The sequence below is a fragment of the Zosterops lateralis genome (genome assembly GCF_965231275.1).
Source record: "Zosterops lateralis genome assembly, chromosome: 7".
Classification (NCBI taxonomy): domain Eukaryota; kingdom Metazoa; phylum Chordata; class Aves; order Passeriformes; family Zosteropidae; genus Zosterops; species Zosterops lateralis.
This window is the reverse complement of record NC_139767.1, coordinates 20,182,150-20,196,333: the sequence shown is the minus strand read 5'-3', so window position 1 is coordinate 20,196,333 and position 14,184 is coordinate 20,182,150. Positions and strand designations below refer to the sequence as shown.

General features: G+C 34.9%; 1 protein-coding gene across 1 annotated transcript; it reads right to left on the bottom strand.

Moving 5' to 3' along the window:
* Position 1: 1 nt before the first annotated feature.
* On the bottom strand, positions 2 to 13,659 carry GALNT3 (polypeptide N-acetylgalactosaminyltransferase 3). Its single transcript, XM_083864752.1, has 10 exons — positions 13,078 to 13,659; positions 11,576 to 11,748; positions 10,239 to 10,388; positions 9,753 to 9,987; positions 8,920 to 9,037; positions 8,339 to 8,539; positions 7,143 to 7,274; positions 6,414 to 6,515; positions 3,719 to 3,871; positions 2 to 3,254 (listed from the first exon to the last, which is right to left on the bottom strand). Exons 1-10 carry the CDS (start codon positions 13,584 to 13,586, stop codon positions 3,132 to 3,134), a joined length of 1,896 nt encoding a protein of 631 aa, XP_083720878.1. The 5' UTR covers positions 13,587 to 13,659; the 3' UTR covers positions 2 to 3,131.
* Between the last annotated feature and the right edge of the window lie 525 nt (positions 13,660 to 14,184).

Below are 14,184 nucleotides of genomic sequence, written 5' to 3'. Positions count from 1 at the left end.
AAGCCAGGCCTTCTTCAGCACTTGTGATTACTCCTGGCTGTGTAAGAGAGCATGGTGAGATGGAACTTAACACTGTTCTAGTAACCTTCAGTAGTTTATACAGATTGAGGTACCAATTTTTACATGCTGTGTATGGAATACTCTCTACCTTTGTCCCCTTCACAGGGCCAGAGAAGGGCATTATACATTACTGAACGAGATCTGAATTTAAAAAAGAGCCAGAGAACCTCTCTGCAAGAAGCTGATTTTCAGCAAGCCTTTCTAACTATTGGAAACTATTATCCACTTTAAAGAGAACATTATCAACAACCAGAAGATGCTGCTGCTTTTTCATTTGCTTTAAAAAAACCAAAATCCAACTTCCTAAACCTCTAGTCGTATCTAGAGATCTCTTATTGCTCTCCTAGTCTTATATGATGCCTATATATGTGTGTACACAGGCACACACACACATACATGAATATTTGGAAGTGCAATAGTCAGTGTGACCTTAAAGTTAATTTCAGATCTTCAAACAGAACAGAACAAAAAAGTCACTTAAAATTTAGCTCTATTTATAGATCTGCTTCCCTCTCTTCTGGCAGGTAGTAGGGAGTCCAAGTAAGACTGAACTGCAAAAATACACACTAAAATGTCACAGTTTAAGGAACTATGATAGTTTACATACCTTAAAAAAATATTTTGTATAATATGTATTTTGTACTAGTGACCTATGTTAGACCAGAAAAGAAGTCTCAAAAAATGAAAGAAATTGTCTTTAAAAGACCATCTAAAATTCACAGAATTTTTCCCATTTTTATATCTGTAACTAAAGACAAAATATAACTAGGTGAATTGCTATACCTAATCTCTGCAAAAAACAGCCACATATATTGCTATATCTGAAAAAAACCACCAAAAATACAAAGTGGAGCTTCTCTAGTATTGCTTAGGAAGAGGTTCCCTACCTCCAAGTGCAACAGAACACTCACTTTATTGCAATTTAAATTCTGCCCTGGTTTGAAATGTTAGCTCTTAAAAAAACTTCAGACAAATGGCAAAATCCCAACTGATAATGAGTAGATAAATGATGTTTCCTGTGCTTATCCCAATCGGACAGGCTTTTAAGAGAAACAGGTTGCAAAAACAAAGTGTCCTTCAGTGGTTATTAAAAATAATGCTTTTTCTGTGGAACATGAACTAAGAACTAAAAGAACAAGTACTTTTAAACTGGTATGCTAAATACTTTGTCTTCTAGAACAGGTCCCTTGGACACTGAGTTTCCATTCCATACCCGAGGTTCAGCACAACACAGCTGCTCCCTGTGTAATCTCCCATCCTGTATTCATACTGTTCAACAATTCTCTCATTGACCTGCATTCTATTTTTCCTCAACTCCCCCATTTTATCAAGTGCATGTATTGGCATGTATTGGTTTGATCTGCAAAAGTAATAATACTTTGTATTCCATTGCCAAATTAAAACATTTATCAGAAGACACAGGCAGATCTTTGTGCAGTGTTTGACACAACTTTCCAGTCTGAGTGTTATAAATAACCCTTCCTGGTACAGTCTTTTGAACAATTTCTGTTCACTCTGTATCAAGTTATTTTAAATTGTGCAGCTTTAACTTCATGGGATACTCTCACAGGTGTCTCTAAAAGCCTTACAAAAGCTGAGACATAAATCAAAGGCATTATCAAGCCCAAAAAATAAATTACAGTTAAAGCTTCTGGAAAATTATCACTGGTCCTTGCTTATACACTTTTTTGTCTTTAAGATTACTTATAAGTACTGAAAATAATTTTTCTTGCTTTTATTCAGAAACTGAACTCTTTAGTCAGGTACCATTAAGTTATGAACAGGCTCCCTCCCCACCACAGAAGTAAAAAAACCCCACATCATCATCCATTCACCCACCAGACCTAAGTTAGTCTTTATCTGTAATGATGTTATTTAATTACTAGGACAAAATAACAGATTTCTTATTAGTGTATTTTTGTCCTATTCAGCCTTTAATACCCACTCCTTCAAGAGAATTTATTCTCAGCTTTATATTTGATCATGTAGCCAAATATTTTTGTCTTCACTTTACAAGTTTTTAAAAATTGATTATATATTTGATTATGATATATTATTTTCTATAATTAGCAGAATAGTTAGAAAGGCCAAAGTCTCACTCAGACTGATAAATCTGAGATCAGTCCTTTGTAAAAGGGAAACAGAAACAAGAAAGAAAATATTAATATGCAAGTGTTGGCACAAGAAATTACATACAGATAACATTAGAAACCTGTGAGGTAAATACTGCATAAATCACTAGAAGGTAGGGGCAGAAGTTTAGTAGGTAACATGTAATTTAAAAGCAATAATGAACACAATGCTGAAAAAATGTGTGAACATTAAGTAGTTCAGAAGGTTACTACAATACAACTCTATAATAAATTTTTAAGTCCATGAAATGTAAAAAAGACCTATACAAGAAGTTTTGGCTAAACAAAAGATTAGTATCAAAATAAGCAGATTTTCCATTAAAATAATCATAAATACGCATTTTAGTGAGAATTACTTCCTTCTACTAAACAACTGACTTTCTAGAAGCTAAGCACAATGTGGTATCGTATTTGGCTTTGACTGGACAGTCAAATACTAATTTTCCAGGTGAAGGAACTTAAAAAATATTAAAAAAGTTTCACTGTGTAAAGTAAATTATTTAAAAAAAAGTATCAGCCATTTGAACATAAAAACATATATATAAAGTGTATTGGGTTTTGGACAGTAGACAATTTCTCATGACACTACAGAGAAAATTAATCTTCTTCAGAAGTACTTACAATATGTCAAAAAACCCCCACGTATGGCCCCCTAAGATAAAAGAGAACTAATAGGATCCATAAATCAGTGGTCAACATATAAAGTCTTATTATAGAAACATTGTAAACAAAATATAACCAGGATCCCAATTATCTTTGGTATAACAGACTCCCAGGAATCTCAGATGACACATTTTATATCCAACTTAAGAGGGAAAAGAAACTGTTTAAACATTCTGCATTTAAACTATCACGTAAAAATCCAGTATATGTATACGATCCTAGTTCAGAATGGTTCTTCTTCTTTAATAATATGCTTCTGGCCTATAATATCAAATCTTAATTGTTCTGGCCAAAGATCCACTTCTGGAAAGGGTCTGATGGATTACAGGATGTCAAACTCGGATGCTCTCCATTTCCTGTAAGGCACATACGTAGTGCTTCATTGTACAGAGTTTGATCCTAAAGTGAGGAAAAGAGGAAAACAAAAGTGAACAAACAATGAACATGCTAATTCCACCCACAGTTCTTCCCCCAGGCTGGGTGCTAAAGAGTAAGCTCATACAGGTGGTGCAGAGGGGGCTAGAAAAGACATAAGTAGTATGCAAGTGCCAACTTGCTATTAGGAAAATTTTGTGAAGTATTTTAAAAATACAAAACATCTGAATCGACTTCCAGGTGGATGTCTAGACAAAAACACTAAAGGATATCAACTGTTTTTTTTAAGTGACATTCCTGTTAGTGGCATCAAGTTCTGATCTGTAACTGAAAAGCTGAAATTATCTCCATTTTCCTGCCAAAACTAAACTTACTGTATTTTGGCTTCAGAGTTTTTGTTTTGTTGGCATTCTTTGATTTTATTGGAAATCCAAAATTAACTAATATCGAAGATCACTAATAAAAATGCCATTTCACAGGATATGTACCTTCTGGTGCAGCCACTGCTCCTCTCCAACAGCAAAGGTTTTCTTGCCTTTGTAGGTGCACTCACGAAGCTGCACAGGTCCCTTGGAAGCATGCAGGCAGAGCTCCTTCTGAATGTTATGGCGAATTTCGTGGTGCGCAGAATATTCAAAGTACTATTTAAATAATATTTAAAAAAATTTGGTAAACAAACACAAAGAAAAGTATTAAACTAAATTAAGCCTTTCAAATTCCCATACACAAAGTAATATGTTTCTTATTCAAAAATTTGAGACTACAGAGTAATTCTTCTGGTTTATAGAATAGACACTTCAAAAGTGTTTACAAAACTAAACGCAGTTTTTAGTAGTAATGCAATACTAATTTATATTTGAATGTATAAATTGGAAATAGCATTTGCTGCATGCAAAATCTTACTCCCACACAGACCGTATATAATTCAAGGAGACAAACTGAAGAGTAGAGATAGTTTAAGATAACTTAAATTTTTACATTTCTTAACTTTAAAAATCTGCATTCAATTCTGTTGCTAGATTTTGGTTTTTCTTAGAGCAACCAAAAAAAAAAAGTTTTCACAAGAAACAATACTGATTGCTGTATGCCAACTTTTGTTGCTTGATCTAAACAATGTGAACAATGGGATGCTGTTATATCCTCCTGTGAGATAACCATGAGAAAAGTAATTATAAGCATGCATTTTGTGAGCTCATTTTACCATGATTTCCTGACAGCAGAGTACCCCTAAGGCTCAGCTATAATTCTGATCCTAACAGGGATTTACTTTAAGTTACAGACACAGCTGTTCTTTTACCCTTCAGACCTAACCTAGCATCTTGGTCTCGTTTACCAGCCGAGCCCCTAACATTACATCTCACTGATGCTGTTTCTTGCCTCTGGATGTCAGCCACATTCATCATATCTTTCCTCTGAATATTAAGACCAGGCTCAGTTACCACCCTTAACCTACCATTTTCCAGCAGTAAGAAATCACCTCCTCTTTACCTTGGGAAAAATGGGAACAGCACTGAGGAACAAACAGGCACCTCACTCTTAAGACTCAGTGATCAACATTAGTCCTCAAAACAGGTAGTGAAGGAGTGACCTGCTTAGTCATTTAGCTCTCAGACATAGTAATTTACTCTTAATCTGGTAATCTGACTTAATCTGTCCTGATTTATTTTTGTAACTTCAAAATCTCTGCAAGTCCTAAAAATAATTACTTGAAAGCTATGTTTAGAACTTTACTAATTTTGGATATTGAGATGGGCATATTTCCAGCCTCCAATATTCAAAACGGGAAGAATAATATACAACGGATGTATAACTCTGAAAACTAGGTTCTCTTTTCTACTCCCATTTCAAATATATGGACGAAGATGACAGCATGGGAAATATCAGCCTACACAGCTAAGAGTCTGGTAAAGAATACAGGACAACTGAAAACAGAGCATTATAATGAGAAGGGTTAAGTAAGCAAATATGCATCTCAAGCAAAATCAGTTCTCTGAAGACTGGCATTTAAAGGGATTCAGACTGTTATTTTGTAGCAGGAGGGAAAACAAGAAACACTTGAAAGAATAGAGTTTTAGTATAGCCCAAGATAACTTAGAGAACAATAGAAGCATACAGCAGATCTCTTACTACAGTGTCTTTCTAGAGTGTTCCCAAATTAATGGCTGTGACAATGTGAAAAGGCTAACAGTATTAATCCACATTTGAATAAAACCCCAAATTCAATCCTGTAAGGTAGAATAATAGGGTAGTTCCTAATCTAGACAGCATGTCATGTCTCACAAAAAATTATTAAGAAAGTATCACCTGACTAGGAGTATGTGTCTCAATTTTCACAGTGCCATCAATGGATGTCTTTTAAGAAAAAAAAAATATTAACACCCTCCCCCCAATAAGATAACAATTATATTCTAATAAAAACTTTTAGACCTTTGCTGACCTTTAGCTATTAAGGATCACTTTTAAAGGCAACAGAGAAGTGTGCATTTCTGGGCAGGGAAGGAGATGTTCCTTTTGTTAAGTATTACAGTAATGACAGAAGGATTCAGTATCTGACATCTATTGCAAGTCCTACTGTAGAAGGAACAGAGCACCATGGCTGTCTCCAAGAGCTATGGACCAAAGAGAGCTCCTCTTGAACAAATGGAATGGTGTTATTCCCTTGCATTAGCCAGTACAGGATAGACCACTTTGACCTCACACTGTGAGGCTGCAAGTGTGATAGGGAAGGTGGCTCAGGCCTGGACACTTGGTCTCCCATTGGCTGATTCCAACCAACATCTTCCTTGACAGTGCGAGTCCTGGTGACAGAGAAAGAAGCAATAGGAGGAAGCATAAGGAAAGGAAGAATTAAGAAGGCAACACTTAAAAGACAGGAGTAAAGGTGGCATGAAAAGGTTTTGCATAGAAAAGAGAGGGCAAGTGAAGCAATGCAAGGCGTGTTTGAAATCTGAATTTGTATACTGCAGTTAAAACATTAGAAACATGATGTGACATGAAGAGTGGTATGGAATTTTTCTTTAAAAATATATATATAGGAATTAACTATTAAAGAAAATAAAAAGGTATAAGGAGGGAGAAATTGCATATTGAAAATTAGTCAATTTCTCTAAAATTAATCAAAAGCTTTTATACAGTAAAGCTACAGCAGGAGAGAGAATAAAAATCAGGTATCAAATATTTTACCTGGTTTCCTCCAAGTCCATGACAAGAATACATAATCAATGGTTTGCCACCATGGTTATTTTCACCAACATCCAGACACATGTGGTTACCTATATTTTTTAACTAAAGAAAGGGTGTTATCAGGATAAAAAAAGCTCAGTGAAATGACAAACTTGAACTGTCTCTATCATAGGCAAAAGTCACCCCTAGTTTAACAATAATTACAGCTGTTCGTTCATTTCTACTTTCTGCTATGCTGAAATCCAAAACCCTGTTTTCTCAGTTAATCTTTTCTAACTAAAAGCCTAGTAACTACAGTCACACGTGGAGTTATTAGCTTGCTCTCTGTACAATGTTACTGTTATTCAAATCACAATCTTAACAGATACACGTAAAATATTTAAAACAGGAGGAAGGGAAAGTTTTATTTGTAAATACATGCTAAAAATTCATGTTCACCTCAAGCTAAGAACTAATACTTTCTTTCTTTGTTTTAGCAATGCAATGCCTGAAGTTATTTCACAGGGAAAATGACTTTTGACATAAATGAAAATTGAAAATGGCATAGCTATTGACAAAGCTATAAAAGTAGGCAGAAGAGATTCTTTGTCCAGAGTAGTGACAGAAAACCCTACAGCTGTTAAAGATAGCTAAAGACAGAAGTCTAAAAGCTATGGCTAAGGTAGTACAAGAGATTAGCAAACCTCCTGGACTATGAAGAATATAGAAAGTAATTAAAAGTAAACTTACATATCCAGAAAACAAAGGGTTCAGGTCTGGCACATATGCTTCTGGATAGACATTGCTGAGGTACCAGGTAAAATTTTTACACTGCAGGCGCTGCCTTAAATCAAGTCTTTTTGATATGTCTCCAAATGTTTTCTGATAGAGGAAAGGAGGTAAAGAAGGATGGGAGATAAATATATTAACCTTCATTTTGCACATGTAAAGCTATGATATTCCGTGTAGTACTAGACAAATTTCAAGCTTCCTTTGTTGATTTTTTTCTTGTTAAGGCTGTACTACTACAGTTACTGCTGTATTTCAGAGTCATAACACCACTGACTGCAGCATATCAAAGTACTTGCAAGAAAAATACATTGCAAGATGGAAAACATAGAAGTATCTTTAGTCCCAAGAAAGTTTTAGCACAGTGCCATGAAGTGGGAAAGTATAAATAAGACCATACTGATTACAGCCATAAAGCCAACTGATTTCACTAAAAGTGTAAACTGAAATAACAAACTGGATTAATGAAATAATTAGCATAATATCCAGTACAATGTAGAATTTCCCAAACAAAATTCAGTTGTTTAGCTGCTGCATACCTAGGAAATTTAATGCTTTCAGTGATACAACAGTCACAAAAATTTATCACATGAAGGGGAAAAATAGCTTCTAAATGAAAACTAGATTTTGGCTGGGCAGAAAACTTACAAAATAAATAAGCCAACACCCAACCTCAACCCGAAATATTTATTTACTTGACAATAATTGAATTTTTAAGCAGGATGGTTATCCATTATCAAGTAAGTTTTATTCTGCTGCTAAAGAACATCAAAACCTGCTTTTTCAGTAAGAATACTAAGCAACTTGAAACTAGCAAGACATTTTTCTCACTCCAGAAAATAAGTTAGTTTACATTGTCTACACTCAGTAGTTTCTTTCATATCCTTCTGCACAATGCAAACAACCCAAACAAATGTATATTGTTTAAAAAAAAAAAACCCCAAACAATAAAAAAAAACCTCACCATACAAAATTAACATTCATCACCCAAATGCTAGGTTTTTTTCATGTTTGTTTGGGCTGCAGCATTAAGCAAACTGAACAATCTTTTCATTAAAATATCTAGAATCCTTACATACTTTGTCAATAAATAACTTTTGCTCACCAAAACTTTCACCGCAGCAAGTGTGATTTCTAATACCACCACCACCACCTACTTGTTTCACAATTTTTGCTGCCTCTGTGTTTCTTCGGTAAAATATTTCTTTATATTCATCCATCCACACTTCTGCAAGGCGAACTTGATTACGTGTGATCACCTGAGTACCTTTTGGGAAAGTATGGGGACTCTTGCTGCGAAAGACATGGCCAACAACAGAGCAAGGCATGATCTCCAACTGTCCACCACATTGCCATACCTAATAATAACATTTAGTGTGTAAGTACACTGCAATTAGAATTCATGGGATGGAAAAAAAAATCAGTAATACTATTGTTTGCCAGAACACATCAAACCACTAGCAAGAGTACATATATCAGGCATACTATTAGTGAATTTCCTAATCAGATAAATCCTGGAAACACAAATTTCAGATAGCAACCCTAAAAACATTTAAAAAAAATTAAAAGCAGTTTAGTGAGCACATTTGCATTTTATTTCATAGGTAATTAGTAATTAATTTTCCTTGTCCTAGTTGGCTGATTGAGCAGAGGAGTCAATATCTAATACCAATTGATTCTCAAATCCCCTGTACACTCTCAGCATAGAGACAACTGCCAAATAGGGAGGTAAACTTACTCTGAAAGACATTTCTATATTTTCACCTCCCCATATTTCCATTTCTTCATCATAGCTTCCAATGTGTTCAAAGTAGACTTTTGATATTGAAAAGAGACCTCCAGCAAAAGTAGGTGTTCTGCAAAAACAAAATTTTACTGAGAAAGATAGTAGGGTTTTTTAAATATAGATGTAAAATCATGGTGCAACTGTTCTAGGAATTTTCCATGCACTTGTTAGTATTTCACTACAGTGATGCATATTCCTGGCATAGATAATACTTCTAGCACTTAAATATATTCACACAGAGTCTCATTTGACAGCTTATTGCCATTTATTAAGAACTAACACCTGCTGGCATAAAAGAAAGCATCAGGAAAACCAACAAATTTTCTCTCTGTGGAGGATATCGAGCAAAAGTACAACTCCTACAGACCAGTAACCTGTCTGTGGACAAAGCAGGTACAATTATCATGAAATGCACTACTGTATCAGCCTAGTATTTGGGTGCTCTTTTTGTCATTCTTTCAAGTAAAGTCAATGACGAGGCAGAATCATTGTACTGTCTCTGAAAATAACTGTGTATAATCCTCCTCTGCCCCTTCCCCCTAGGAATATGGGCAATTTCCACTGTATGTAGAAGAAGTAATGCAGAGTAATTACTGTCTTGAGGAGGCTGTATTTTTATAAATGCTTTAAAATGTGGTTCTTAAAGAAAGTATTACGAAAAACATCTATGATGCTAAGATGTCTGATTATACTCATCTGAAGAACTAATTTATTTACAAACTGCTGTTCATAAGATAAACTCCATTAAAATAGAAGGATGTAAATAGTATTCAAATTATGTTTACCTAATTGGATAGGTTTCATCCTTTCTTCTTTTATTCTCATGTTTAGGAAGAGACTCCCATCCAAATGACAAACTCCAATCAAAATTTCCTCTGTTGTGACTATGCACATAAGGAGATGGTTTACTGAATTCAAAGGTATTGAGATCGATAGAAGCAATGTCCGGGCTTACAACAGCAACAGGATTCTCAGCTATTCTGGCCAATAATGGCTCTAACCAGCCATAAAAGCATTCACCTGTGGAGAAAATGGGAACACTCAATTTTTGCTTGGCTATAAAGTAGTACACAGGGTATGTTTTAACATGTCCAGCAAGCCAATATGGTCTATTTTTAAATAGCATTGCTAATTACACTTTCAGTAATATGAAACAGCAATAGGAAAGATGATATATTACTAACATTAATAATTCATAAAAAATCTGTAACATTAAATGGAAGACAACAGCATTATAAACTAGACCTGGCACAGTTACAGGTTACACTTACAATGAGCATCCAGGAAGGTAAGGGTCTCTCCTGTTGCTACTGAAGCTCCCAACAACCGTGCAGTGATCAGACCTTTTCTTTCCTTCTGACGGACTACTTTAACTATTTGAAACTGTTTCACATATTCATCTAGTTTATCATGCAGATATTCTAGAAAGAGGAATAATCAGTGTCAGGATATTCAGTGTGTACACATGCCACTGCCCAAAATGTTACACTATTAAGCAAGCAAGATAACTCACACTAACCCCAGAAATTATCTCAACATCAAAGCCATAAAAATCTCAATCTGCTGAAGGTTATTTTTAGGGGCTGAGTATTATGGGGGTAGGGGTGTAGGAAGAGGTGATCGGCAGAGAACCAGAGATGGAACATTAAAATAATTCTGAAGAAGAAAGGACGTGCTAGTACATCTCTGCTGCGGTGTTAACCATTTGAATACCAATTCTATTTTCATAGCAAATAGATCCCATACTTACATTATCTGCAAAACATGCAAATTCCTTCCTTAAAGATGGGACATTTACACAGTTTCCAAAGGCTACAGTATTTACAACAGCAGCAGAAACCATATAAAAAAAACTATTTAAATGTTCAGATTTTGAGAAAGAAACCCACATCTCTCATGAAACATCTTACATCTTCTTTATTCTGCCCATCCTTAGTATTAAGCGGTACTACTGAACATACATCCAAGTGTTTCAATATACTCAGTACAGACTTGCAAAAAAGTGTAAATACATTAATAGAAGTATGCATAAGCATATTCATCTAAAGCTAAGCATACGAAGATTTTTGAACTTACATTTGTTTTCACCCTAAGCATATATATAATTATTTTTGAGACTTGGCTTGACTGTTGAAGATTATTTTGCCATTAAATAATTTTACTTGCTAATAAAGACACTGCCCTTCATATTAATGAAATTAATTTGTAAAAAGACATCCACTGTGATAAAATGCAAATTTCTACAAGTCTGGCCAATTTATACTTGGATACTTTGTTCGACAAGTTGCAATTGGTTTGAAACACAAATTACAAAGGTACTTGCCATGCAAGCGTTATTCGGTTAAGTCAGCATCACAATTGGAAAAAACAGAAATGGGATTTAAAAACCTTTTAGAGTACAGGAATTTCATATTTGACTACCTTATGGAAAAATAAGGTGGGGGAGGGCTGTTTCATATTTGAAAAAAAAAAGAAACAAAACCATTTAGAATACTGTTATACATGTCAGTAATGGTAAAGACACATCCTCTTAGCCAACACATCTGCAATCCTAACGTCTTCAATTAAAAAAACCAAAACCAGAAGTGAAAACGGAAAGGCTTCTTACCATCTACACTGGCATCATCCACCAAAATAATCTCCTTCAGCAGTATGGCAGGAGATGTGTACATCACACTGTGGACAGTTCTGAGCAGAGTTGACCATGCTTCATTATGGAAAACTATGATAATGCTTGTGGTTGGCAGTGGTGGGCAACGCTTAAACTTCTGTTCAATGCATCTATAAATTAGAAGTGTCAGGGGTTACAAAATAGACAACAATTTTTTACTCATACTCCTAATCTCTTCTTTCTAGTACAAAACTTTATAACCATGGACATTAAATAGTTCTGCTTCTCTGCTTTCTATCCTAGCTTTGGAGTGCAAAGGTAGGTACTTCGACTGGAGCACCTGTTCAGAATATTTTTTAAAATATCATGACTGAGAATTGAACAACTTAGTTTTGCTTCTGTCTCACACACATTTGAGTACCTCTTTCATGTAATAACCAGGCCTTCTTCACGAAAAAATCTTATTTTATTGAGAGCAGCAGGTACTGACTGAGCTAACTCAAAAATCACCACTTCTGCTGAAACTTTAGAATACAAAGAAGCATATTTATTAGAAAAATTCAGAGTCTGCAAGGAAAAAATATAAAAAATATATAAAATATAAATATAAAATATAACATATATAATTCAAATTTCAAATTTGTAGAAATGCTATGTAAGCCTTAGGGCAGTATGCCCCATTAAAGGGATCCAATTTTAAACCCACAGTTTCTCAAGACTGACATATCCTAAACATAACTTTAGATCCAATGGCAAGTCAAGATGACAATGCTGTATTCGTAAGTTGCGCACTTATTGTTTATCACCTGCCAGCTTTAGGGCCTGGAGGACACCCCAAGGTAATGGCCACAGTCACTGTCTCACAAAATACACAAGCAAAACCTCCCCATTTATGCTCTAGGTGAGGTTATGGTGAGCTGCACTGCACGTATCACAGCAGCTCAGTAAATTTAGTTGTTTCTGGCACAGGTGGCTAACATTTCATCTGACACTGACAGAGACTGCTCATAACTAAACTCACTCTTCCACTCTCCCCAAGTCCTACAGTTTACATTTTAAAAATTCTTCAATATTACAAGATTGTTACTGAGATCTTCCATTACCTTGTTCAACAGTTTACAATTCCTAATTTATTAAATTATGCTGGTACTTTTATTAACACTGAATGCTAAAAAAATGGGGGGTGGTGTTTTAATTGGACAAATGTTGAAACCACATTTTTAGTCTTCTAAGTAAAACTAAGCAGGCTTCCTGAAAGTTACTCAGAAATTTTAGCCTTAAAGGCAAAAGCAGAACACCTTCTTTAAATATGGTTACTTTGAATTCAAAACCATGAAAGAAGTGAGCTTTCCTAAACATTCTTGGCTTTGGCACTGTGGATCATTATGTACAGCTAGGAGACTCTCCTAAACTATCACCTACTGCTGAACTCAAATCACTTTGCAGTCTGAATTTCTCAGAAGTTTTTCAACTTTCAGGACATACACATTTCAACTTACTCAGGAGGTCGAGTGTCTGGCCCAAGATCACGGTGTAAAGAAATCCTATCACTTGCAAATGCATTAAAGCAGTGTTTCTCTTCTCCAACCTGTTTTTCTTTCTGTTCTTCTGAATTTAAGTTGGTGGTTTTAAATGCTTTCCCCGAAGCTCCAGGAGCATTAGGATCTTGAAGGGGCCGATCTAGGAAGGGTTTCAGTTCCGCTGGAGTATAGTGCCCTGGCAAACAGAGTCTCTCTCCAGGAATTTTAGTTTGCCTAATGGGTGCTTTTATTTGCATTTTTGGCTTTGCACCTTTGATATTGTTCATAGCATTTAACACAAGACCTAATACATGACTTTTCTTTCCAACAACTGGCTCAATCCCTGCTTCATCCTTAAAATCTTGAACACCCACTTCTCTTTGTAATAAAAATAAAAATACCAGAAAGACAAACACAATAATGCTAAACTTCCAAAGTTTCCAGTGAAAAAATGTCTTAAATAGTTTAGGTGTCTTTTTCAAGGCCATTCTAGTTTTAAAAATTTTCACACAACGGAAGTTTTTGTGAGTTTTGTTCTTCAAATATGTCACAGCATTTCTTGAAATTATAACACCTGTAAATTAAAACAAATAGTATTCATTTAGACATCTAGTATATTCAATTGTGTAAAGCTGTAAGAAATTAATGGGAAGTAATTAATTCACAGCTCCCAGAAGTCAAATATTATGCATGCTACATCACTTAACTTAAAGATACATCAGGCCCCAAATGCCCTTTCCCTGCTTTTTGTTTTGGGTTTTATTTGTTAAATACACTTCATAAAGAATCAGAAATCAAGAATAAAACATTATTTCTATGCAGTGCCACTACTTCAAGTTTATTTTCTTCCAAGTAGTTTGTTTAAAATTAGAATGAAGTCTTAGAGAAGCAGGGAAATTTAGTCCAAGGATGGGACAGAAGAAAAACAGGTGGTATCAATGCATTAGTTCAAGCTACATATCAAAGAGCTACGTGGAAAGTGAACTAGAAGATAAGAAAGAATTTTCAATCAACTTATTTCAACAATTTTCAAGTTTACACCACTATTTTTTTCACAGAATAATTATTCATTTGCTTTTGAAGTTG